Source organism: Lytechinus pictus, chromosome 7 (assembly GCF_037042905.1).
Source record: "Lytechinus pictus isolate F3 Inbred chromosome 7, Lp3.0, whole genome shotgun sequence".
Classification (NCBI taxonomy): domain Eukaryota; kingdom Metazoa; phylum Echinodermata; class Echinoidea; order Temnopleuroida; family Toxopneustidae; genus Lytechinus; species Lytechinus pictus.
The window spans coordinates 12,956,919-12,982,936 of NC_087251.1; the positions used below are offsets into that span (position 1 = coordinate 12,956,919).

The 26,018-nt window shown below is 36.2% G+C and overlaps 1 protein-coding gene across 1 annotated transcript; it reads left to right on the forward strand.

Moving 5' to 3' along the window:
- The first annotated feature begins 922 nt into the window (after window positions 1-922).
- On the forward strand, window positions 923-24,021 carry LOC129264937 (ribosomal protein S6 kinase alpha-5-like). The gene is made up of 9 exons (XM_054902906.2): window positions 923-1,069; window positions 2,127-2,291; window positions 11,688-11,813; window positions 14,149-14,225; window positions 14,899-15,043; window positions 15,653-15,823; window positions 16,705-16,908; window positions 17,232-17,388; window positions 17,856-24,021. Exons 1-9 carry the CDS (start codon window positions 950-952, stop codon window positions 18,725-18,727), a joined length of 2,037 nt encoding a protein of 678 aa, XP_054758881.2. The 5' UTR covers window positions 923-949; the 3' UTR covers window positions 18,728-24,021.
- Window positions 24,022-26,018: the final 1,997 nt, after the last annotated feature.

Sequence of the window (26,018 nt, forward strand, 5' to 3'; positions counted from 1 at the left end):
TGGCATTTTCTTCCAAAGTTTAATCTTATGACTAGAAAGGAAATATATCTTTATTGTACAGTGCATAATCCTTTGCATTATTTTTTAAAAAGAATAAGTTTGTAAGTTTCCTCTCAGAATACAATTACAAACAATAAACCTTCCTCCAGCTACATGATTGTTATTTCCTCCATTATCTTCATGTAGTTTTCAGATAAGTAATGTTTTCGTAAAGTATTTAGTCGCTGTCACATACCTTAATTAGTATATGCATGATAGAGGAACAATTCTTCTGAGCAGTCAGATAATTGATGTTCAGTCGATCAATTTCATTGTAACTGTGGGAATAAATTGGTACAAGCCACATGAATCACAGATACATCTTGGTTTACACCACTTTCAAAGTGTGATGATGTTCCTTGTGGTCAGATAAGTGCTGTTTTGTGGTTAAAACAAGAAGCCATGGATGTCATGATGTATCGGTTAAAGAGATACATTGTATTTACATGTATATAAAAAAGTTGAATCCCTTCATGTGTTTTTTTTGTGGGGGGGGGGGGAGGGGCAAAGCAGATGTCATTCATTTGCACAGTTGATATACATATTTTTCAAATAATAAATTTTGATGAAGGAGGATTGTTTTAGTTTGTTTGTTTTGTTTTACATATTTAGTCCTCAGTTTGCTTGATCCTGTTGCAGTCTCTATAAAAGATATTTACTGTCATTCTTGTTTCACACTCACATTCAATGAAAGATAATATAATACAGTCTGTCTTTAGATTTCTTTGATAATGCTTGTGAACAAATACATGAAAAATGGAAATATGTAATAGATGAATGATTTTATTAAATTCCTAGAACTTAAAAGATTTTCTGATGCATGATGTGTAACATGTTTTCCAAGTTTATATAATTTCACTGTTTTCCCTTTGAAATTTATCACAGACGGATCTTAACCAGCCACCCTCCAATGCCGCATACATTCTCCAAAGAGGTCAAAGATTTTATCAACAAGTTACTCATCAAGGATCCAACCAAAAGACTTGGATGTAACGGGGTGAAAGACGTCAAATCTCATTCCTTCTTCAAGGTATGGTCTATTTTAATAGTGAAGGTAAAATGAAAAGAAAAAGAACAGGTGACCTAGTAATGAGAATATATAAAGACAGGCCCACTGATGAAACCTGGTTATATTCCATGTTCCTTGCTAAGCATATACACTGGATAGAAGTTTCTTTTATTCATACATTCTAGTGGGTGTTTTATAAAGCTATTTGTAAGTTAAGTATGACTGGTGAACCTTTTTTATGCGCAAAATAATCACCAATGAACATTTAATAGTCAATATCATTTACCACAAGAAAGTATCACCAGTCGTTCTGAAATTCGCTCTTAACTTATATCAGCATTATGAAATGGCCTCAGGTCTGATAAAATATACAAATATGATAGGAATTCATTTTAATGTAGTTTCATAATGGTCTTGCATTGTTGCAATTCTGAGCTGATTGAGCTGTTCATTTTGTCAGAAAAAACAAGAGACTTCTTGAAATAGAGTTTTCTCAATGAAGAATAAAAGTTATTAGTCATATGGGTTTTAATTTTTTAGATATATTGCAGACGTGTGGATCAGTGGATATGTCCCCAGATTTTGAGCCATGAGGTCCCAAATTCAAATCCCACCATACAATAAGCATCCTCTGACAAGGCAGTAATCTGCGTATCTTGCCAAAGCCTGGTTAATGATTTGTAAACGCTCAAAATCATTGGTATTACATGATTCAAAATTATTTTATTACATTATTTTGTTGAGGGATTGAGCCTAGAAAATGTCTGTGACAATAGGTACCTGCACCCTTCAGAACTCATATCGACTGAGAACAGGACACCAGAATTCCTTTGGGTGCTTCATTTGTTTTTTACAGGGTTGAACTGGGAAGATCTGGCAAAGAAGGTATCTCCTCTCGCCATCGGACTTCTCCTCAAGGGGGAACTGGATACCAGTAACTCTGAATCTATTATTTTTTGACAGGAATAGAAATGGGAAGAAATGGAGGCTACAGTGGTACCTCTAGCGATCACACCCCACACTGGGAACTGGACACTAGTATTATTTAGTTAGTTTTAGTTTTATTATTTTTTTACAGGGGTTGAAATGGGAAGATGTAGAGGCCAAGAGGGTACCTCCACCCTTCAGACCCCACATCAATGGGGAACTGGATACCAGCAACTTTGCAGAGGAGTTCACATCTCTCATCCCTGCCGACTCTCCAGCAGACATTCCCAAGACGGCCGATGCAAGGGTCTTTAGGGTAAGTCTATAATATATGTTAAGATCTTGGAAATCATGTGAATTTTTAAATTACAGAAATGTACAAATTTTGAATCGAAAGTTTTACTTTGAAATATGGAGCATTTATCCTTATTACAATGGATATCCCACAAATAGATCTCACTTTTGCAATGGTTATTATCTTGGTGACCTTCAGATCATAATAAACATATTTTGATTCCGGTGAGATTCAGTTATCGTTTGCTGTGCTGTCCTGGATAAGCATGTGTGTTTGTCGTGAATGAGGTTATCTGTGACACAAATCAACCTCCATGTTTTTCGTCTGCAATATTTCATGGAAATTGTATACTGTATGAACATTATTGATGCCAGACTTTCTTAGGGTGATTGACCCAATGTATTGAAGACAGTGATATATGGAGAGAATGGGAAGGCTACAGATAGGGAGAGAGAAATGGGGGAGGAATGGCACAGATAGTCTTTTCAGTTATTGACTCATGGCATATAGACAGACATGCTGATAAAAACACCTACACACGCCGCTGAACACTGATACAGACAACTGAGAGACACAGAGACAGACAGTTATAGAGAAAGATGATAAAATGAGGGAAAGAAACGATATAGATTGCAAAAATGAGGAGGAAGGGGTGGAAGGGAAGGGGGAGAGGGGGTTAGGGAGTAGAGAGCAAGACACTGAATAGAGAGGGAAACGGAAGGAGCCGGGAAATAAAGAATAAAGGGTGAGAAATATAAAGAGAGAGAGAGAAAGAGGAGTGGGGAAGGATATAAAAAGAATGGGGAGAGAGGGGGATAGGGGAAGAAAGAAAGATAATAAGAGAGGGGGGATAAAGGAGAGGCAGGCAGGAGGGTGAAGATAGAGAAAGAAAGAGAGAGAGAGAGAGAGAGAGAGACACTGGCACTGAGACAGCAATGTGACAGCCCTCCTCTTTATCCTCAAGGAAAGTCAAATTTACTTTCATTATGGATGTATTCCGCTGTGTCTGTGCTCTCAATTATATCCTATCAGCGAATGACTTCAGTCTCCTCTCCCTTCAAAATCTAGATGGCTACCAGAAGAATATAAAGGTCATTGGCCTGTATTTTCACAAAATTCCTATAAACTTCAAGCCAGGATCTATTGCAGTGCGTGGACCGCTGATTTTATGAATTCTCCAAATGTCAATCTTTTATCTTACACAGCTTACTGCAAATGTATGATATTGAAGTGAAATAATGTAACATATGTTATCTTTGTATAAAATGTATATATGATCTTTAATTTGTAGCTGAAATTCCCTCATTTTTTGGGTAAATAGCAATATTGATAAAAAAAACTGAAAAAAAGTTAATTTGAATTATCTCCCGTAATTCAGGCCATTGATTCAAAGTCAAATTCTACTATTCCTAGAAATTATTAAAGATTATATAAAAAGATTAAAGCATGTTAGTGGCAGGTTTACAAGTAAAATATAAACAAGTTTGTCTTAGGCTGTCATTCACCAAAAAAAAGAAGAGTAAATACAGTTTTTCTCACTTTAAGATGAACCCCTTTAAAACAAATTCCTGTCTGGGGGCTTTGACTGTATCATTTCCAGATTTTTGAAATATTCTGCAGGAAATTTGCTTAACAATCATGACTGCATTCTCTCCTGTATGAGGCATATTAAAAGTATTTTTCTTGGAAAAATAGTAGTTAATTCGGTACAGTTACAGTGGGAAGTATTTCATTTGCTGGGGGGAAGTGTGATGGTGAGAAGTGGAAAAAGGAAGTGGGAGGGGAGAGACGAGAAGAAAGAGAGTCGTGGAGAATAAGCAGATCAATGTATTGTCTTTATGGTGTGAATAAACAAAAGTATTATATGTACTACTTTTTCTTTGAAGAAACAGTATTTTACGGTAATATGCTACAGTTGAAGAGGGAAGTTGTTCATTGGCAGGGGAAGTGTGATCGCGACAAGGGAATAGGGGAAGGTGGTTTGAGATATTGCATGATGGAATGGGTGGGGGTGTGTAGGTGTGAGTAAGAGAGGGGTGAGGGTTTGGAGGAAAGGGAAGGGGTGAGATGAGTGAAGATGGGAAGGGAGGGGAGGGTAGAAATAGTCATGGTGTAAGGATGTGTATGTGTATGAGAGAGCGAGAGAAAGAGAGAGAGAGACTGTGTTACAGATAGACAGAGATAGCATGACAGGCGAGGGGATGGACATCCATGAGGAAGGGGAGAAGAGGAGCAAGAGAGAGAGAGAGAGAGATGTAGAGTGGGTGTGTGGCTGATGATCTAAGAAGTCAAGATCTAAGAAGTCAAACTCTTAGCATATTTCCACTCTAAATTTAAATAATCAACATCCATGTCATTGTTAATTTAATCTTTATCTCTTTGATTAGGAACGAGCGATTACTTTCTTCTTGGTGTATTAGTTTAACACATCTTCAAGCCGTGATTCATTTCCTAAATGATTCATGTTAGGTTGGGGAAGCTCAAATTGCACGTGTCCTGCTACTTATCTGTCATATCATGTCAAGTTAATTCTCATGTGTTCATTATCATATTGTAGTAGAGAGGGAGAGGGGAAGGGAATGCCGGGGGGGGGGGGGGACAGGGAGAGAGAAAAGGGAGGGGGCAGAAAGGAGGCTAACGGCTCTGGCACACACATTAGCTTTGCCTGCTAAATGATCTCATGCACGGTGACGGTGTGCGACAAACCTCCATTATTTATCATTTTTAGATAGCTTATTTCTTCTATTTCATCTAAAACAGTCTAGGAAAAGGTACAATATACCTCACATTTCACCATAATATTTTTTCTACAATAGCTAATTAGTACTTAAAATAACAGATCGTTGTGTAAAGTTAAGAGTTATAATTCATACTGTATAAAGAGCTCTGTTTCCCAATCTAATGCTTGCTAAGGAAGCTCTTATGATCATCTGTAATACCTACGTTCATGCTTGAACCTTTGTTCCTTTTGATTATTTCAAATAGTTTCACACATCTCAATTATAAATTTAGTATGATTTTTTTCCTTGTGACTTTTTATTAGTCCTTGAGAAACTGGTGTATGATAACAAACATATAAGTAATTACTAGTAGTTACATCAGCAAAGCTCTTATCAATTTGATTTGGTAGGCATTTATTGTTGGTATCATAAAGTGTATCATGGTAATGTATTGCTATGAAACCAATACAACAAGGGTTTGATCACCTGATACTCTTTTGAAAACTTGCATACCAGCTGATAAACTCGCTTTTACCTCTACTTGTATCATAATTTCTCTTGTTATTTCATATAGCATGCTTTCAGTATACATGTATGTTAGTATTACATGATATCAAAGAAAAGGGGGTACATGGTGTCATTCTACGCCGTAGAAGTCGGGGCAAGGGGCCTAGTAGACCGGAATAATAAACACCGCCTTAAAAAACTCCTCAGAACAACAAGCTCAAAAAACCGACCAACAGAATTTTTCCATACCCTTTCTAAACTCGCCATACTCTCCTCTTTTTCGATATTCTACGCAAGAAAAGAGCGAACCTGGGGGGAGGTACGTCACTTGGACCCGTAACCATCCCCAAGGGCCCAAGATAATTTGCCTAACTATGTTTTTTGCGCAAGGCAAATGTACTTTACTAATATTACTCTCATAACTTTGTGATGTCAGTAGCTAATTAAGTTGATTTGAATACACAAAAACATATAATGATCACAGCCGTATATATAATGATAATAATTAAGAAGATACCGTAGTGGAAATTGGGTACAAAACACCTCTCATAATGTTGTCTGTACATTTCAGGTTGTATGCAGTAGTTGATTAATTCCATTTACATATCCAGCTCTGATTTAGAAGACTGATTGAGTGTTTTTTTTTCCAACGTGATATCAACGACAGCTTTAACTAATTATTTTCCTGCATTTATGTTACTCTAAATAATTCTCTATATTGGTATATATACGTATTACTTGTCTTGTAATCCATGTACTGACCTGCCATTTGTTTGGAATGGAAACGATGGACCTGGTCTCTTTATGTATATATTGTATATCAGTGTCTTTGAACTTGAATAAAGTCATGATGAAACAACAACATCTTGTTCATCATAAACGTACCTCAATAAACATCAATGAGATTTATTTTAATCTGTTATTCTTTTATGTTCTATTATTTCCTCTGCAATATAATCATGTGGTGTTTATATATTGACTGAGTTTTGGTTTTGTGTTTTAGATTAAGCATGGATGGAACACTGTGCTTTGAGCATGTTGAGCATAATAATTTAGCAGAATGGACAAGTGGTAGTGGGTGTTTTAGTAGTCTCTGTTGAAAAACCTTAGATGACATTGACAGCTATAGGTGTGAATGGAAAGTTTTAGGATGATATTTTGGTATTTGGTAATATGATCAGGCTTTTATCCATTTAATTTGGTTCCCCCAATCTCTGGCCTTTTTTAATATTACCAATCTTGTTTCCAAAATCTCTGGCATTTTTTTTTTATATTACCAATCTCATCTCCCAGTGTAATACATTCTATACTCCTAGTCGTTCAATCCTTTGGTAACACTTGAAAAGTAATTGCTTGAATTTAAAAAGGGTGTTTTGAATCCACTGTCTAATAATAGATTCCATGTATTAATTATAATTAAGGTTTATTTATTTTGCATGCATGAAGAAAGAATCTAATTATATATATATATATATATTAAAAATGCCTTAATTTTTTTAACAAAAAAGTTCTGTGAACTCAATGACATTGACAAAAGGGCAAATTTATTATTGGATTCTTTCTTGGTTTCAGCATCCTATTTTGGGCAAGACATGTCAGTAGCAAGGCAACTATGGCAAAACTGAGATATTTTTATTTATTTATCAAGGTGAATTTTAAGCAAATAAGAGGCATAGAGGCATAAATTATTAAAGATAGATTAGGACATACTGGTAAATTCTGGTTTTGCATTCATGTGTAAAACCAATAAAAGATCTTGTTACTGGATAACAGATTCAAATTACTATGATTTCAGACACAGGCAAGCCATGGGACAATTCCACACACCTTGAGTCATTTTTACATCAATATTAATTTTGCTACAAATATTGGACATGACCTTTAATTTCCTTTTACTACATTACATGTATGTACAACTTCCGGTTCCTACCAGTAGTGCAGTGCAAACACAGGTCTAGGATGTCAAGACTAGTCAATCGAAGTCATTGCCATGGCCAATATTTTTTGGTGACCATGCGTATCATCTTGTGTCTCAGGGCTCTAACCATGCGAGAGATTCTCCTGAGATGCAGTAACAATGAGAGAGACAGCAAGGCAGATGGTGATGTTGTCTCATAAGGGCCGTCTGCACCATCCCGAAGTTTCAAATTAGCGCGCTATTTCTGATCCGGCAAATTATCCCGATCTGAAAAATCTCGAGATAGTTGGCGGTGCAGACGCAATTATCGCGCTAGTTCGTAGGATTAATCTCGAGATTGCAATCCCAAGTCAACTCGGGTTTATTTGCAAAATAGCGCGCTATTTTACGAATTATCCCGCTAATTCGTCGGTGCAGACGCACTCGAGATTGGACTCGGGGTAATTTATTCATGACGTCAGTCCATAATGCAATTCGCGTTCCACTTCCGCCTTGGTCAAAACATAAACACGTGCGGAAGTCAACTTTATACATGCGAATAGCGTTCATAAGCAACGATGGTGTCCCACCAGTGAATGGATTTTGGGAGAGACCAGACCGAAGGGGGAGGCGCTCATCGACGATGGTCATATTCAATAACAACACTGACAGCAGTGTTGTCTTATTCCTTCGCAAAATGTGAGCAAATAGCATTTCTTTCCTCCTTCTCTCCCTCTCTCTCTCTCTGTCGTTGCCTCCTACTCTGCCATCATATTTAACGAAGAATACATCACTTCTTCACTCGCTGAGCTGAGAGGATTGTTGCATAACACCGGTTGAATTCGGCGAAAGTGCTAGTGAAAGGAGTACATTGCTTGCATATCGCGGGAAGTTATTCAAAAGCGCGGGCCGTTGAAACTCCAAGATCCGAAAGTGCGCATGCTCGTAATATCGGGCTTGTTGCCTCGCTCGAGCAGGAATCGCTGTCGTGGGATGGTGCAGACGGGGTTTCTTGAATCTCGAGATTAATCGCGAAGAGGGCTGATCGGGCTAAAATCTCGAGATTGAGCAAACTCGGGATGGTGCAGCACCGCCTATATAGACCGTAGCAGACTATGTTTGAACGACCATTGGTGTGTACCATTTTGGTACTTCCGGAGTTGTTGGACACAAACATGTCACCTTTTACTTTATTTGGTTTGTTCTGACTAATGTGATCTATTCCACTGCTGCTTCAGATATTGTTTAAGATCAGGAAGGAGTTCTGGACTTCCGGCTTGTCTTGATATTAACATGTTTTCTTCTTCCTCTATTTGTTTTGTCACTAAGAAATAGATTGTGTTTAATGACTAAGAACGGGAGCATATATTCATACATGAGATAAATAGCTAGATTGTTAATCATTGTAATGTTTATGTGAGATTAAGTTTTACTTACCCTTTAAATAGGTATTCTACATGGAAGTGGTGATTTGTTTCACTTTCACAGTCAACTTCTAGAGTACAACAAGTATATGGCATATTGTATTGTGGAATTTCTTGCAGTCCTCTGCCGTGTATTGACCTATTCCATTTTTTAAACAGTGAATTTTGTCTGCAAGAATTGCAGGGGGGGGGTGTATTATAAACTAAGAAGAAAAGAACATTCAATTGATCATACAATGATTCAGTGCTATCTATTCTTATGTAAAGTTCTCATTTAGATAATTCCTTCACCAAACCAGATTGATGAAAATTTTATGATCAGGGCCTTGTTGCATACAAATTACTAGTGTGTGCTAACTTTTCTATCCAATGGTAACTACCATGGTAACGATGATCAACAGCCAATCAAAATCAAGGAGGATTCCATGCAAGTGACCATTAAATGGCAAAGTTACCATAATGGTAACTTATATGTAATGGGCCCAGGTCTTGTTATTCTAATTATCCATTTCTTGAGAGTTTTTCAAGTGTCATGTAAATGTCTTTCTTTTAAAGTACCTCTGTAAAACAAAATATAAGACTTAACGAGACAAACATACTTAAGAATGATTCCAGTGTAATGTTTTCTTTCAAGCTTCTGGTGTTCCTAGCCTTTTGTTTAAATCATGTTATTTGCTACATTGTAATACCTTGTTGTTAAAGGAGAAATATATTGATTATGAATATGGCCTTATTATATATCAGTGGAAAGGTCATGATGTGGGGATTATCATTTGGTCATTCAAAAATACCATAAGTAATTACATAAGGTGGAAATCGCCCATTAAAAAGCGCTAAAATGCCTCTCCGAAATACGCCTCCCAGCGGTCTCTGAATTGACTCGAATTTGATCACGTGTATGAGTGTACAAGAGACGTAATTGGCTCTCCCACGTCAAGCTCCATTGCATGCAAAACCTGTTGCGAGGGTACGTTTTCTCCACACTGTCACTGAATACTTTGATCACGAAATGAAAGAAAATCCAGAAGTTTATCTAGATTTTGGATTTTCAAATTGATGATTTTGAAGATGAAGAGAATGATGATGAAGTTTCTAGCTCTAGTGACGTGGATGGAGGTAAATTAGGGGAATTACGCCTCTGATGATGAGTCTGACAATTCAACTTGCATGCCGATTCGCTACTCATGCAGCTGCTAGTGCTAGCTGCACGTACCGCGGGTCAAAATAAATCCATGATAATTAATTCCAGTCTGACAATCTAGACAGAGTCTCTTCCCTCATTTACTCTAAAGATGGAAAATAATGATATAACTGTACTTACAAACAAGTGAATATATCCGAATCTGAAGGCAAATCAACTCAACCAATAGCAGCAGACGATATGCACCGACTATAATATTCACGTGGCTGGGATAAATTGTCACTCGTTCTGTTAAAATTAAAATTAGATGTAAAAGATCATCCGCATGCAACATGCGTATAGCTCGTATGTAAACAAACCATCACAAACACACATTGCTTGCTCGCTTTGGCTGAGCTGAGAGAGTACGGTAGATGCACGTGTTGCACAGCTCTCAACCGGCATTTTGGATGGTTTGTTTACAATCACATACGGAACGAGCTACGCATGTTGGGGATGATCTTTACATCTAATTTTAATTTACCTCAACTATTTACCTAAAAAAAGGTTTTATCGTAATTTAAAAATAGTACGAGGTGTTACTATATTTTTTATAGATAAATAATTCCCCGAGATTCGTAATTTTGTCAAAATATAATGAGGTAGAAATTATACCTAACAGAACGAGTGACAATTTATCCCAGCCACGTGAAGTTTATCGTCGGTGCATATCGTCTGCTGCTATTGGTTGAGTTGATTTGCCTTCAGATTCGGATATATTCACTTGTTTGTAAGTACAGTTATATCATTATTTTCCTTCTTTAGAGTAAATGAGGGAAGAGACTCTGTCTGGATGGTCAGGCTGGAATTCATTTTTATGGATTTATTTTGGCCCGCGGTACGTGCAGCATGCAGCTAGCACTAGCAGCTGCATGAGTTGGTAGCGAATCGGCATGCAAGTTGAATTGTCCGACTCATCATCATAGGTGTAATTCCCCTAATTTACCTCCATCCACGTCACTAGAGCTAGAAACTTCATCAATTTTCTCTTCATCTTCAAAATCATCAATTTGAAAATCCAAAATCTAGATAAACTTCTGGATTTTCTTTCATTTCGTGATCGAAGTATTCAGTGACAGTGTGGAGAAAACGTACCCTTGCAACAAGTTTTGCATGCAAGTGGAGCTTGACCTGGGAGAGCCAATCACGTCTCTCGTACACTTATACATATCATTTAAAAAAAACCAATTTCGCGGACGTAATTGTGCGTGTTTGAAGCATTCAGAGAGAGAACTTTAAACTATCAATTAAGTGACTTTCATCGGTCTCCATGATAAATGATGTACACCATCGTGTTCTTCTTATTTTCCCCTTTGATTTGATATATAATTCTTTATTTTTATGATTTTCAATATATTTCTACTTTAAATTTGCATTTCATGAATGTAGGTTAAATACAACCATTAGCTAAATCCCATTGTTTTTGTATAATGATGTGTTCAATTAAGCAAGTGGAGGCTTTATAAACCCTGGGTTAACTTAACCCACTTTTTACATTTTACATTTTAACACGATGGGGTTGTATTTATGCCATGAGGCCAAATGATGTGATTCAAATCCTTAGGTTTTAATGAACCCAACTTCATGAATTTAGGCGGAAATGTTAAACTCTGAAGTGATTGTAAGAACAATTGGGCATATTCCCTATATTCACACTGTCTCTTTCTGTCATTATTTCTTTTCTTGCAGGGTTATTCCTTCATAGCTCCTTCCATCCTTTACAGTGACAATGCCATAACCCAAGACATGCTCACCAAGCCGTCTGAACACAACCGTCCATCTCTTTCCTCTATTCTCTCAATACATGAGCTTAAGGTAGGTACATCTGTCAATTTATCCCTGAGTAATGTCAATAAAAATAATCTCTTCACTGGTTTTTTGATTAGAAACTTTGGGAAAGTCAAGCTTGGAAAAGGGGAAACATTATTAGGTGGTTTCAGACCGCCTCGAAGTTCGTCAGTTCCAGGTATTCTCTGATCGGGAAATTTACCCCGATCAGAAAATACCAGGTATTTTGGTAATGTAAAAGCAAACTACGCGTAATTTCCCCAAAAGAAAATACCCGCTAAATAGTAGGTACTTGGCGAAATTACGAGAACTTTCGCAGGGATTTTTCCAAGGTCGCAGGTATTTTGGCAATGTGAAAGCAATTTACGGGAACTTTTAGCCCAGCATGTCGTTGGGCGCGGGCGCCGTGGGTGGCTGCTGGGCTAGTGGTTTTGAATCTCGCACCTTGCCTGCTTATTAGACCATACTGCGCATGCTCCTAACTCCAGGAATTTATCCCGAAGAGGATGTTTCGGGGCGGTGTGAATGCAGGAATAATTAATGGGTATTTTTCGGCCTAAAAATGTTCTCGTAATTTAACGGGGATTCTTGTGATCGAGGCGGTCTGAAACCACCTATTGTGAGCTTACAAGTTTTGTCATGTAGGAATAGTAGGCCTACTGTAGTTCCACTGTATTAAAGGATTGCTGTTCTGACGCCATCATATTCACATAAAATCATTAAATTGTTGAGGTTGAATGTTTGTGTGTAGTCCCATACATGCATTGTGTGTGCAGTGCACTTGGTGCTCAGCAGAATTTCATATTTTTTGAAATAATTTTGATAATTCCAAATCTTACAGCATATTACAGTAATTCTTAAATGCATTTCAGTCACTATTTCTCATTGATTTTGATACAGTTTCTTTGATGATCTTGAGCCTAAAATAGAAATTGTAGTGACGATCAGTTTTCAAGATAGATTGTACTCCAGTCAATACAGTTCTATCATAAAATTTGTTTTCTACAATCAGTAACTCAGTTTGTGTCACAGAGCCCAGAGTTGATTTTTAAAAAATCTTTAAGTGAAACATTACTGCAGGGATTTCGTTCAACAAAGGCATTTTCTTTTGCTGTACTTGATTGAAATCTTTAGGATTCTACATTATTTAAAATAAAGCCAAGCTCTAAGTATGGGTTGCTACACTTATTGGATACACTAAATGATACAAATGTTATTTTAAAGCCATAATCCATTCCAGGGTAGTGAAAACACAATCTAGGTTGATAGATTATCATAATAACATTTTGGCCATTGTCATGTCATCATTCATGTTGATTATCAAAACAATCCAAGTGATTCGTGAAACAAAATGGAAGAGACAAAGAAGGGTGTTCCATTACAGTGAAGGCTGTATTAGTAATGCAACAATTTTACTTCCAATTTTAACGTCCTAGATATACATACAAATTGGAGAATTCTGTGTAAAGTGAACTTTGTTTACAGCTTAATTGAAAGTGATATTCTGGTTGATGGGAAGATGTAAGATGATATTTTGTTTGAAATCATAGAAAGTTTTCTACTGTATTGTATTGCTCTTCAAATGTCCTCACATTTATATAATCTTCAAATAAGACCCTGCCATGTTTATATGAATTTATGTGCGTAGAACCTCTGACTCTTGACATCAAGGTGTCTAAATTTTTGATGACTTCATAACTTGCAGGAAAATACTAGTTCAGATCTTTGATAAACCTTTCCCAACAACTTATATACAGTTTCAGTTAGACCTGGGTCATCCAGGTTTTTTTTTTGTAGACCAGTGCCAGCTCAGGATATTTTGGAGACCAATGGACCACCAAAATAATGAAAAACATAAGAGATTCAGTATCACCAAAGACTATGAATATCAACCAGATCAACTAGAAATCAATATCACTGTAATTCTACAGTGGAGTAACTAAAAGTGCAAACAATGCAAACAGAACAAAATGGTTGCACCCATGCAATTGGGATTATAAATTTTTGTGCCAGTGAATTAAAGCAAGAAAGTAGAGAAATCCTGCTCCAATACTATTATGTTCATTGTTATACTCAGTTGATTTATTGTTTAGGAATATAGTTAGTATCATGTGAGAGTTTAAATACATAGATCTAGATAAGGAAAGAAAGGACTTAAAAGTGGTTGATGTTTTTATTTATTTTAGCGGTCCACTGGTCTGGAAGAAATTTCACCAGTGACTGACTGCCTCGGGCAGGCACTGGAGGAACTCCCGGTCTGACTCAGGCCTTATCTCAGTAACAGTTTCTTTCAAAATTCAATCTCATACTAATCTCTTCTTGGGTTCTTATTACTATGTCAGTGTTCTTTTATTTTCATCAGGACTCTCTCTTCACCAAGCAGTATGTGTTGGACATGGAGTCAGCCCCCTTAGGGGATGGTAGTTTCTCAGTTTGCAGGTATAACATTCTTCCCTAATCCCTACTTATCACAAACAAGTGTTCTTTTTGAACTTTTATTTTTATCAAGTGTTTTATTTTCCTGAATTTCCCATTTTACTGTGTAAAGAAATACTTCTCCCCAATAACTTGGTTGAATTTGATTTTTTTAATTTGATTTGAAATTATTTGTTCCACTTCTTCAACAAACAACATATATGGAGTCTGTTCAAGATAGATCTTCCTGATTTATTATTAAATTCTCAGTGAGTATGAGATATAGCTGGCAGCTCTAAAAACGTGATTTTAACATAAAAATAAATTACTTTATACATGTAAAAATACACAAATCAATTGTCTTGTATTTAATCAAACTGTCAAGAAAGGAAAACTTTCTAACTTAGTGTCTTATCAAAGTTTCAAGAAGGGACAACTTTGTAACTTTAATTTTTATGTTCCTTAACTATTTCTATAGATATCAAATGATATTGCTTCTTTTTTATATATATCATTTATACTACAATATTATTAAGACACACTTTAGGTTTCATAGAAAGTACTCTAATCCCAAAATATTACAAAATGGGTATCACCAAATATGTTATGTAACAATCATATTGCGCTTTTTACAAATGTTTCAAGTACTGGCAATATTATCAACCCCAATCATGTTATAATTTTACTACGTTTTCAGGAGATGTACACATATAAAGACTGGCCAGGAATATGCTGTGAAAATTGTCAGTCGAAGGGTTGCCTGTACACAGGAGATTACAACGTTACAACTCTGTCAGAAACATCCTAACATTGTACATTTCAAAGAAGAATTCAAAGACCAGGTATAAACTTAAACAGTTGTTTGTGATGATAACTGATATTTGATCATTATAACAAGTATGACGATCATGAGGAAAATATGACCTGAATTTCAATGAGGTAATTTAGTTTTCTCTAGGACCAAACATACCCCTGGAAATACATGGTGTATCGTGAAGCATCCACACTAATACTTTTTATTCAGTGGAATTAATGACTATTGAGAGTTGTGAAAGCTAAAATGGTAAATAAATTGCTAATTACCTTGGTTTGAAACTGAATCAAGGCATGAGCACCCTTTGGTAGTCATTACTACCATTGCTAAGTCACTCAGAATAATAGGAGGACTGTGCTCTCCTCCAACACTGAGGATGAATGCCCTTAGTACTGAAGGTCAATAGCATATTGACTTTGTTTCATAACTGAGGTATCATGAGAAAAATTACTTGGCACTGTTTCCTTCAAACTTGTTATGAATGATAATTGTTAGAATCTATGAGCCCTCGGCCAATGAGATTTCATCATTTCGGTACCTTATAACAATGTCTTGTGGATTGATATGTCGAGTTTACCTCAGCCAGTGGGCTTCCCTGACACTGAGTTTATTTATTATTTTGATCTCCATCCTGCAGCTCCATACATACATCATCATGGAATTATGTAAAGGAGGAGAACTATTGAGTAGAATAAAAAAGAAGAAACATTTTGACGAGCTTGAAGCCAGCATGATCATGAAGAAACTGGTCTCTGCCGTGGAGTACATGCATAGTAGAGGGATCGTTCATCGGGATTTGAAACCAGAGGTAAAATGAAGCCCATTTCTTTTTAACTGTTTATTGTCCACATTCTGAACTTGGGTTTAATTTAAACTGAAGTTGTGGTTTCACTATGGATATCCGAATGTGACACAAGTCTCTTAATAGTAAAGATTTAATGTGTCAAGCTTATTCTGCACCGAAACCATTTACAACTCTGTAAGAATAATCAGTTTTCTTTACCATTTATACATGATGAATTTGTGTAATAAACACTTGGAGAATGAAACATAAACAAAATCTTTTGATATTTTGGCTTCTAATAATTTTAGTACTGACAAAAAACATGTTCTAAATTAAACCAGACTTCAACATAGAGTTCCGAAGTGTGACTTCATCAGTTTTCAATTTTTGCATGTTTAGCATTTTTTATACCATATTTTGGTAGAGCATGATGAAAACCCCCCCCACAACCCAATTTGGTGGGAATCGGTCAATGGGGCACCAAGATATGACCTCATGAATACATAATAGTAATTAGCCCTATCGAAGTCAATGTATTATTGGCCTGGTTCCTAACATTTAGAGGCTTTTTTGTGACGTCATCACTTCGGTACTCTAAATGTGCTTACGTATTCAGTACTGTGGAAAGTTGCAGTGAAAGTGGCATTTAAATATAGCTTCATAACTTAAAAAATCAACTGTTAATGCGTGCATCTGATTGGTTGAAAGTAAATTTGCCACCTTTGAGCCATAAGAGTTAAAACCTCTTTAGTGATGAATACAGAAAAGATAGAAAGTGGATTCCAGTTAGCTTTTTGGAGCTGCAAGAGGATATCAAGTATCAATTCAAAAAAGAGAAAAGTGATGAAAGAGCATGTAATAGAGAATAGAATTGTAATTGAAAATCCCTCTTTTATATCTTACAGAATATCCTTTTCACTGATGATTCTGATGATGCCGAACTGAAGATCATAGACTTTGGATTTGCGCGTATCACCAACAGCAATCAGCCTTTGAAGACACCATGCTTCTCCCTTCACTTTGCCGCTCCTGAAGTGCTCAAGAGAACGCACGAACCAGAAGGGGAGTATGATGCTTCCTGTGATGTCTGGAGTCTCGGAGTCATCCTGGTAAGTGTCCAAAGATGGTGTTGGTGAATATGTTTGAAGTGAGTGATTTAAAATCTGGTATTAATGTTGTCATAGGTGTTGGTGCAATACAAGCACTCATCACCTGGTAAGTGTACAGCGTCTGGTTTCAAGTCTGGTGTTAAAAGATGTGTTTGGAGAAAAAAACTGATCAACTGTTTTTTTTAATATGTAGATGATTTTAAATGTATATACAATATTTGACTGTTAATCATTTCTTTATGTAAACATTGTACAATTAGTTTTCAGACTACAGCATTGTATTATTTTTTAACATTCCCCTCTTCTCTCTTCTTCTTTTATAGTACACCATGCTGTCTGGGAGGGTACCATTCCAGGATCCCAGTATATCAAAGAGCAATAGTGCTTCAGAGATTATGAAGAGAATCAAGCACGGTAACTTTAGCTTTGATGGAGAAGAATGGAATTCAGTCTCCGTTCCTGCCAAGGAATTAATCAAAGGTAATTGATGTGGTTCATGTCATTGCATTTGTTTTTCATTATAGAAAATATTAAAATGTTTGAAGAGTGGACTCATGATTGAAAAAGCGTATCTAACTATGGCAACAGGCGTTAATTTGGTGCACTGTTACAAAAGCACGCATCAGCATTGGACATTTTTAATATATTCGGTAAATAAGCATAATTTGTACAGGAAATCTGCATAAACCATGGGTTCAACTGATGGTATAAAAAACCTCCTTTGTGAATTCAGGCCTTTATGTCTATGAAAGTTTTTTACATGCATTAAAAAAATTATATAAGTGTAGGAATATTTGAGAGAAGACCATTTATTTAGATTTGTTCAGTAAAAGACAAATTTAAATTTATCTTTTAGCTGGAACTACAGGCTTAGAAATATCATGTCCTTACTTAGACTTGCTGCAAATATAATGAGGTAACCAATGTTCTATTTGTTTTCTCTTGAGGTTTGCTCACTGTTGACCCAAGTCAGAGGATAACCACTGATGATCTCCTACACAATGAATGGATCCAGGGACAGCAGCTATCCAGTTCAACGCCTCTTATGACCCCAGACATACTCAATTCATGTGCCTCAATCCAGAAGCGTATGAAGGCTACCATGCATGCATTCCATACTGCCCATCGTGAAGGATTTCTCCTCACCGACGTGTCCAATGCACCCCTGGCCAAACGACGGAAGAAGAAGAAGGATTCATCGACGGAGACTCGCAGCAGCTCCAGCGAAAGTTCTCACTCCCAGGGTTCGTCCTCCCAAGAGAGTACGACTCCGACCCCTACAGCCAACCCTGTTCTGAATTTGCCTGTAACAACAGTTCCATATGCACCAATAGCAATCGCGACGAGTGTTTCGTCAATCCCATCTGTTCAGCCTCTTCCAAGTCTCAGCAAGCAAACATTTGCCAGATTGGACCAGTATGAGAGCTCAGACTCATTAGGTTTCTCACCAATCCTGCCAATCTCCGCAGGAAGCTCTCAGGAGCCCCCACCCTTGCTTGTTAGGCAGGATTCGGGTTATGTTGGACAGCTGTCTGAAACCCAGGTCACACCAGTGCCAAGGACAAATGTAGGAGGACCCCATGAGGTTACCTTCAACCCTATTCTCGACTCCTCCATGTACCCATACAGACTCCAACAACCTCTCATGGGTTATACTAGTTCCATCCCAGAGTATCTTTCGGTGCAATACTCGTCATCAGATCAACCTTCAATACCTAGGACAGTACCCCGAACCGTGCACCAACCGCACCCCCTTCCAGTTCCTCCTCAACACCTTTCGCATTTGCCAACCATCAGTGAAGACCCTTCTACAACGTGATTCTCATCTACAACGTGATTCTACCCCCCTTTCCTAGGACACTGGGTGTCTTCACAGACTGTTTGAATGAACATGAAAAATATCAGGGCTGTATTATTAAGTAACCTCATAAAGTGTTTTTTATTATTGTACTAATTGATTTTTAGCATGTTTAATAGTATTGTATTTATGAGAATCAGTAATACTATGTGAAGTACCTGAGGGGGAAACCAAAGATGTTGTTATGTCTGCGCCATTGGTGCTTTGGCTCTTGTAAAAGAATAATAAAAGGAGCTGCACAGCTAAAATTGAGTAAAGATATCAAGAAATGCCTTTGCATTAGTTGCTTTGCCATGATGTGATAGATGGTCCATTTGAAAAAGTAAATGAAAGGCAACCTCATGATATATTATCTGGGCAATGTCAATGGAAGAATCTAGTCAGGATCCAGTGGGTGGTATAACCACAGGAGCAGCCTAATCATGATCTGGATCAAACATAGTGATGACAGTCATGATTCATGATTGGAATGTAACTCACAACTTAGATTTGGTGTAATGCTTCTAGGACAGGAGCATCACCTGAACCCTGTAACACAAAGGTTTGCAATGCACTGCCAAATGAAATAAGCATTCTACTTGGTTTTTGGTCAGGGTTTTGAAACAAATGCACATGCAACATTGATCTTGATTGGTCATTGCCATTTAGTGATTGATTGCAAACCTTTGGAGCCCATGATCATGGTTAAAGAGCTTGCCTTACCCAAGAAGGACCTAAATCATCATTTAGTCTATTGCTTGAAATGTATGATAGGACTGTTAAAAGACTGAATCAGGCATTAGTCATTGAAATGGTTTGTGCATGTGGACTTTGCGAAGACAGCTTGGAGAAATCTCTGAACTTGATTGATTGTTTAAGGAGAAACATATGACAATTCCAACTCTTAGAAATATATGCACATTTAACCAAAGTCAGTATTTTCTATGGTGTCATGCAAGCAATAACATTTGTTGAAAATATATATTTGTGTGTGCGTCAAAAATAATTCCATTGATTGATTGATTAGTTAGTTAATTAATTGAGTGAGTAACACAATTGCAAACTATATGTAAGCCAACAGTTGAATTGAATATTGTCTCGAAAATCACCTAGAAAATGGGTGATAAATGGGGATAAACAAGGGATGTCTGTGTCTTTGAAAGTTATCTTTACTAAAGCGTGACATCTGATGTCATGCCAAGATTCATAGGTATTTTGATGTACTGATCATTTGATGACAAGTTTGGTGTTGATTTTGCTTGTCTCTAGGAAAAAACATGGAGCAATTGTGTTTGTATGTGACTGGAGAACAAGCACAAAGCCAATCATAGTTCATTCATACTTGGATACACTGCCATCTGCAGTGTTGGGTAATGTCTGCTGAAGCATTGGTGTGCTTTATACACACATATACCTTGTGCTGGCCTTCTTAAAATCACAGAGCTTGCAGTTGGTTCATCCTTTCCTAAAACTCCCATTTTACAGAGAGCAAGACTGCTGAAAAACCACTGGAAGACCATGAACTGGCTTGATCTTGTAGTGATCTCTTGATCTTTCAATGATCTCTGAGGTCTTTCAGGATTCTTGATTGATCTTTCAGTGATCTTTGTAGTCTTTGTGATTTAAAAAAAAAAAAAACTTTTGAAATTGATCTTGGGGTTGTAGATAGAGTGAAGGATCTTGCCAATGTTAGATTTTTCAGTGGTCTTTTAAGGACCTCAGTTCTCTTGAATGGGGCCTACCTAATAACAGACATCCAGGCTGCCCTCAGACATGTCTGACTAAAGGGATGTTGATGATTTTTCACAGGAGTTAAGTTGCATCATAAAAACGTCCAAAGGCAGTCTCCTACAACGTAGTTACCATTTTAATGTTTGATTGAAAATGGAAGTCTTCAGTAAAGTTTTTGAGTGATCATGAATGTCAATTTCATGGAGAGATGGTGGAAGAAAATAGGTTTAATTTTTGGCGAAAAAATTGAGCCTTAAGTGAAGTTATGTCCATTTCATGAAGAGATGGTGGAGAGATATTGGTGTCACGAGCAGTTTTTTAACTTATGACCACATTTTCTCTCCATGGAAATGCATAAGAAACTTGTTTAGTGTTGCCATAGCAAGTTCAGGGAAATAGTTGCACCATTGGAAGCTGTTCCTGGTTGATCAGTTATGACATACAGCAGCTGTCTCTTCCACAGAGATCTTATTCACATGGGATAAAACAAGTTCTCACTTGTGGTTGTGTCACAACTCTGTTTATATACACGGATATGCAACAAGTGTGGCATTTTATTGATTGATGGGGGTGGATTGCAAGCAGCGAGTGCCTTAAGCTTTCTTAATTTATTTGTTTTTAACAACCAAACATGAGATTCACAGGAATAAGAAGGAAAATAATAAACTTAATGTTTTATGATCCTAAGATCAAATTAATTGACAATCTGAGATGGAAAATCAGGTTTATGTTCATGAATGCCTTCTAAAGAAGAATCCAATTGAAGAAACATCTTGTTGGTACAGGGCAATTAAGTCTTCATGATAGGTAATGACTTAAGGTTTTTCATTGTTTGATTTGATTAACTGTGATTTTAAGACTAATTTGATTGTATGTTGATCCATGAAAGTGATCATGTCAGTAATTAATTATTTTGTTTGTCTTGTCTGATCTGTCATACTTAATTTTGTGTCTGTGCTTCCAAGAGTGAGGATTTTCAAAAGATATAAGTAATTGGTAATATTTTTCATAAAGTCAATATTTTATTTATTCATTGACTTTCAAGGAGAAAAATCCTTACAAAAACTATCACTCCAAAAAATAGTTTCTGAAAAGAATGAAGTCTTACCTGTGATATCTCTATACTTGATTCACTTCATTTGACTTTGGCTTTGATTGATTGGTTGGTCTATAGTTGCATCTAATGTTAAAACAAACTACTACATATTTTCATGTTTAACCAGGCAGGCAAAGTATCATGGGAATTATGGCTTTAACTCTCATCTGAATGAATGTTAGTAATGGAAAGTTGAATGATGCATGATGTAGTGCCTTTTTTTATGAGTTTTTAACTTACTATCTGACATATGCCACAAAGGAACACAGTCTTTGTTACCTTATACTTTTTAATACTGTGCCATTTATGGAATGCTGAAGTTTTGTCATGTATGGAACCCCTGACTGATAATTTACATCATCTGCTTGGATCATTAGAATAGTACCGTGATGGCATACTCCCCAGTGAGTGGGGAATGTGTATACATTGACTCTGCTTATTAGGCTCATCATTATGTATGCAGTGACTGTTGAATATGAAAGTAAATCTTGTCATGCGGACTTGAAATTTGCCAAAGTGAACATATCTGATCCTTGATGCTGCTTTAGGTCATCTGAGTTAGTGGCCAGAAAACGCTGTCACCAATTGACGTAGGCACAACTACTGTTGATCATGTAAATGCATAATATCATTGTTTTGGAAACTGTACGGCCTTTAAAGAGACTCTTATGTACAGGCCTTCTTTAAAAGGTCTTTTTGAAAAAAAACACAGGTAACTATGCCCAAGTTAAACCTCTTGGGACTACGGTATACAGGTGTTTGACTTTTTGAGTTTTAGGTAATTGATACATGTGTTGCATCATCTGGTCTGAAAAATAGGTTTGACTTCGATGATTGCTATGGAGAGTTTAGTTTAAGTTTAGTGTTATACCAATGGAAGTAAAGTTTACTGCCTATGATTGGCAGGATTGCTTTCACCTGGGAAGCAAACATACTATCTGCTTGTCACAGACAAACTTGGATGTCTGTACCAAATCATAAAAATAGGAATATTTTTCTTCCGTATTCATATTACATACTTTGATGAGCATGTATCAAGCTTCAATATTTGTATTTCACATGCAATCAATGAATATTTCTTCTCTGTGGTGCTTTTTCATCTTCTATCAATATTAGATGAGTGATGTAATTGAAGAAGACAGGTACTGAATGGCAAATAATTTGAATTTGTCTTCCAACTTTGAGAATAGAGTGAGCATCGCTTGATGAAAAAAAAAGAATAGAAATAGACAATGGATGCTGGCTTAGATAGTCTTAGCAATTTGATAAGGAGCTGAAAGGGGGCTTTTTATTGCATAAACAGACTCATGATTCTTTTTATTAATTTATGTTTGTAATGGAATGGGATTTTTTACAGCCCCATTGTACATTGTATTTTACCTGTTTGTTATTCAACATCTTACGGAATAAGACACAGAATTACCCTTCAACGATGTTGATTGTGTTCATTCTTGTGGTGATAGGCAATCACATTTTCATGGAAGGATATTCAGAAAAGATTTATCAACCTGAAGAATTTGATAATAAAATTGTCTTATGTATATGTTTGCCACATTAGAAATATTCAACCAATGATACAAAATTTGCAATAAGCACTGATTTCATGAGAAAGTCTGTTAAACCAAGGTCAATTATCTGGTACAGTTACATAAACTAAACGTTTTGAAATCATGTAATCTAAGCTGAAAAACAATCACACTGAAGATTGTCAACACAGAGAAGCACATGTAGGAAAATGTATTATTATTGCATGGAAAAGACCCAACATCTAAGTGGAATGTGATGCTTACTAATTTCCCAGCAATTACGTAATTTCTTCCAAAATCCTTTCGCACATTTTAAAAATTTATCTGTCTTCATAAATTTGATGTGGTTGTTTTATTACATTCTGTAAGATCTCATTTTGAAATCATTGCAACAACAAGAACTTGCATTCATCTTTTAGTTGTGTATTCAGGTTGTCTAACCAAATACTGCTCTGCCTACTATTGGACCCTGTATCATAAATCATACAATCAATCATACAAACAATCAAAGCTATAAGCCTTTGACAAACCATCTACATAAAATCACAATTGTTTGTATACATTGATTGTATCTCTCCATGTTATAGGGTCCAGAATAACTAAAGAGACTGATACTGTGATTTTAGCAATGGAAATATATGCATGGTATATTCAAAATGGCTACTCTGATACCACATGAGAATGCTCCCTGGTGGAGACAACAAAATTGTGTGTAGTCTGCAATGCAAATTCATGCACAATGTAGAGTAATTGGATCAATCACTTTATTGAAAATTGTTTGATACACAGATCTACAGATTGTAATTTGTATGAATATTGGTTACATATGGATGAAAATCTATACAGTGTCAGTTGCTTGATATTTTGACAATAGTCTATGCAGATCAAGTAAATGTTGAAGAGAAGGTTGTTTACTTTAGATATATAAAAACTATTTATTGGTTGTTTTGTAAAGGTCACCTTGTAGATTGGATAACTAAAAAAGTGAGTTCACATGCTGGTCTAGTACCAGATGAGACCTGGGGCCCTGTAACACAAATGCTAGCGAATGAACAGAAAATGAGTTTTTCATACTAGAGTGCATTGATACAGTCAGTTTTTCAACCAATCACTATAAACTTTTTGCTACATGGCCCAGATTGAAAGCCATTTTAAACAGACAGTTGTGTCACTGATAAGATTTTCACAGGACTAGTTTTATTCACCCTTAGAATTGATTACATATCTCTTTTTGGTCCTTCTGACATACAGTATAAATCATTAGAGGGTTTGTCTGTTGTTTGACTTTAAAAATCAAGGTATCAAATGTTAGTACACGTATGTATATCAATTCAGTAGAAAGTTTCTGAGACAGAAAGGGGGCTTCTCCCAAAGTTGGTTCAATTTCTCCTAATCCCATGGACTCTGAAGATTCTTTTTTAGTAGAAAATGAATACAATCATGTGTTTTCCATCTCTTTCATCAAGAACAACAATGATAAGAAAAAAACAACATATAAACAATGGTAATATCAGTTATTGCTTTAATTATGAAAAGAAAACTTAAACATTCACCATGATATGGCACCAGAATTTGCACATGAACCCACTGCTTAGTAATAATTACCAATAATAACTTCATTTAAAGACTCTATAAAGTGTCTACTTTCATGGGAAATTTGATACCATCACAGTGTTCACTTAGTAACTGGTGGTATCAATCGCCCAGCATGGAATGCTGTGTACATTGAATAAATGGAATCATATGATGAAGTCATGATTGATCTACATGTACATACAGTGCTCAAATCAGACTAATGAATGTCTAAAAATGGGACAGCCTGTCTGATGGGACAGTATAATTGGCTGAACCCTGGTGTCATTGTATTCTTAGTGCATTTCTGGTGTCAGCAAATGATGATTTTCTCCCAACAAAAGCTCAAAACAGACTGACTATACAAGAATGTTAGGGGATGTATTATAGGATAGTTTTTATCAATTGTAAAGTAATCTTTAATGACATAAAAATATGTTTGCTGAAATCCCCTAAAAATGTTGAAAACTGCAAGTAATGTTTTAAAAATATAAATTATAGACATTGTTATGTCATCTACACCACTGAGGTTTTTTCATGTGATCAATTTTTGGAAATTTACAGAACCCTAATTTTACAGCCAGTTTTCTAAGCTTGAATTTGTATTATAAATTCAGCATAAATTAGTAAAATTAAGAGAGAGTGCATTCCTTTCTTGTCAGATATATTTATCATGTACAAAAGATATCAGTATTTTTTTCAGTCTTTAGTGGAAATTGCTCTTCTCTTTACATCATAAAGAGGTGTCTGTATAGTGTTAGTTGTAATAGCAGTATCCTATATTTTATATTGTACAGAGAGTTTGACGAATTGTATTTTCTTAACTATATTTCAAACATTATTTTATTTAATATGTGCTAAGCACAGTAAAACAGTTCATTTTTTAATGTTTTGAAGTTCAAGCTACGTCTGCCAATCCTCTTGGTCTCTTATTACTTGTCAAAATCACAGCCGAGTAGACTAAAATTACATAAATGGTTAAATCCCATGAAAAGTTGTCCACCCAAGGGATAATAAGTCCAATCTGGGTGGTGTGATATTGAATTTGTTCACCAAAGTCTCATCTAAATGTATGTTCATTTGCCTTGTGTAACGATTCATGGAATAACCAGTCTGTCCCAAGGGGAGCTGGCCTGGACTCCTGGAAGTCTCTTCATATGTTTTAATGGAATTGTGTTGGATACAAAATGGGACTGTTTTTATCATGTGAACAAAACAAAAAAACCTTTGGTAGGCATGTTGGTGCATATGATTCAGTTACGTTTAATTTTTCTTTGCTAGAATTACAAATTTATTTTGTTCTTCTTAATTCAAATTTTAAGATTTCTTTCTAATGTGAATGGTTTGT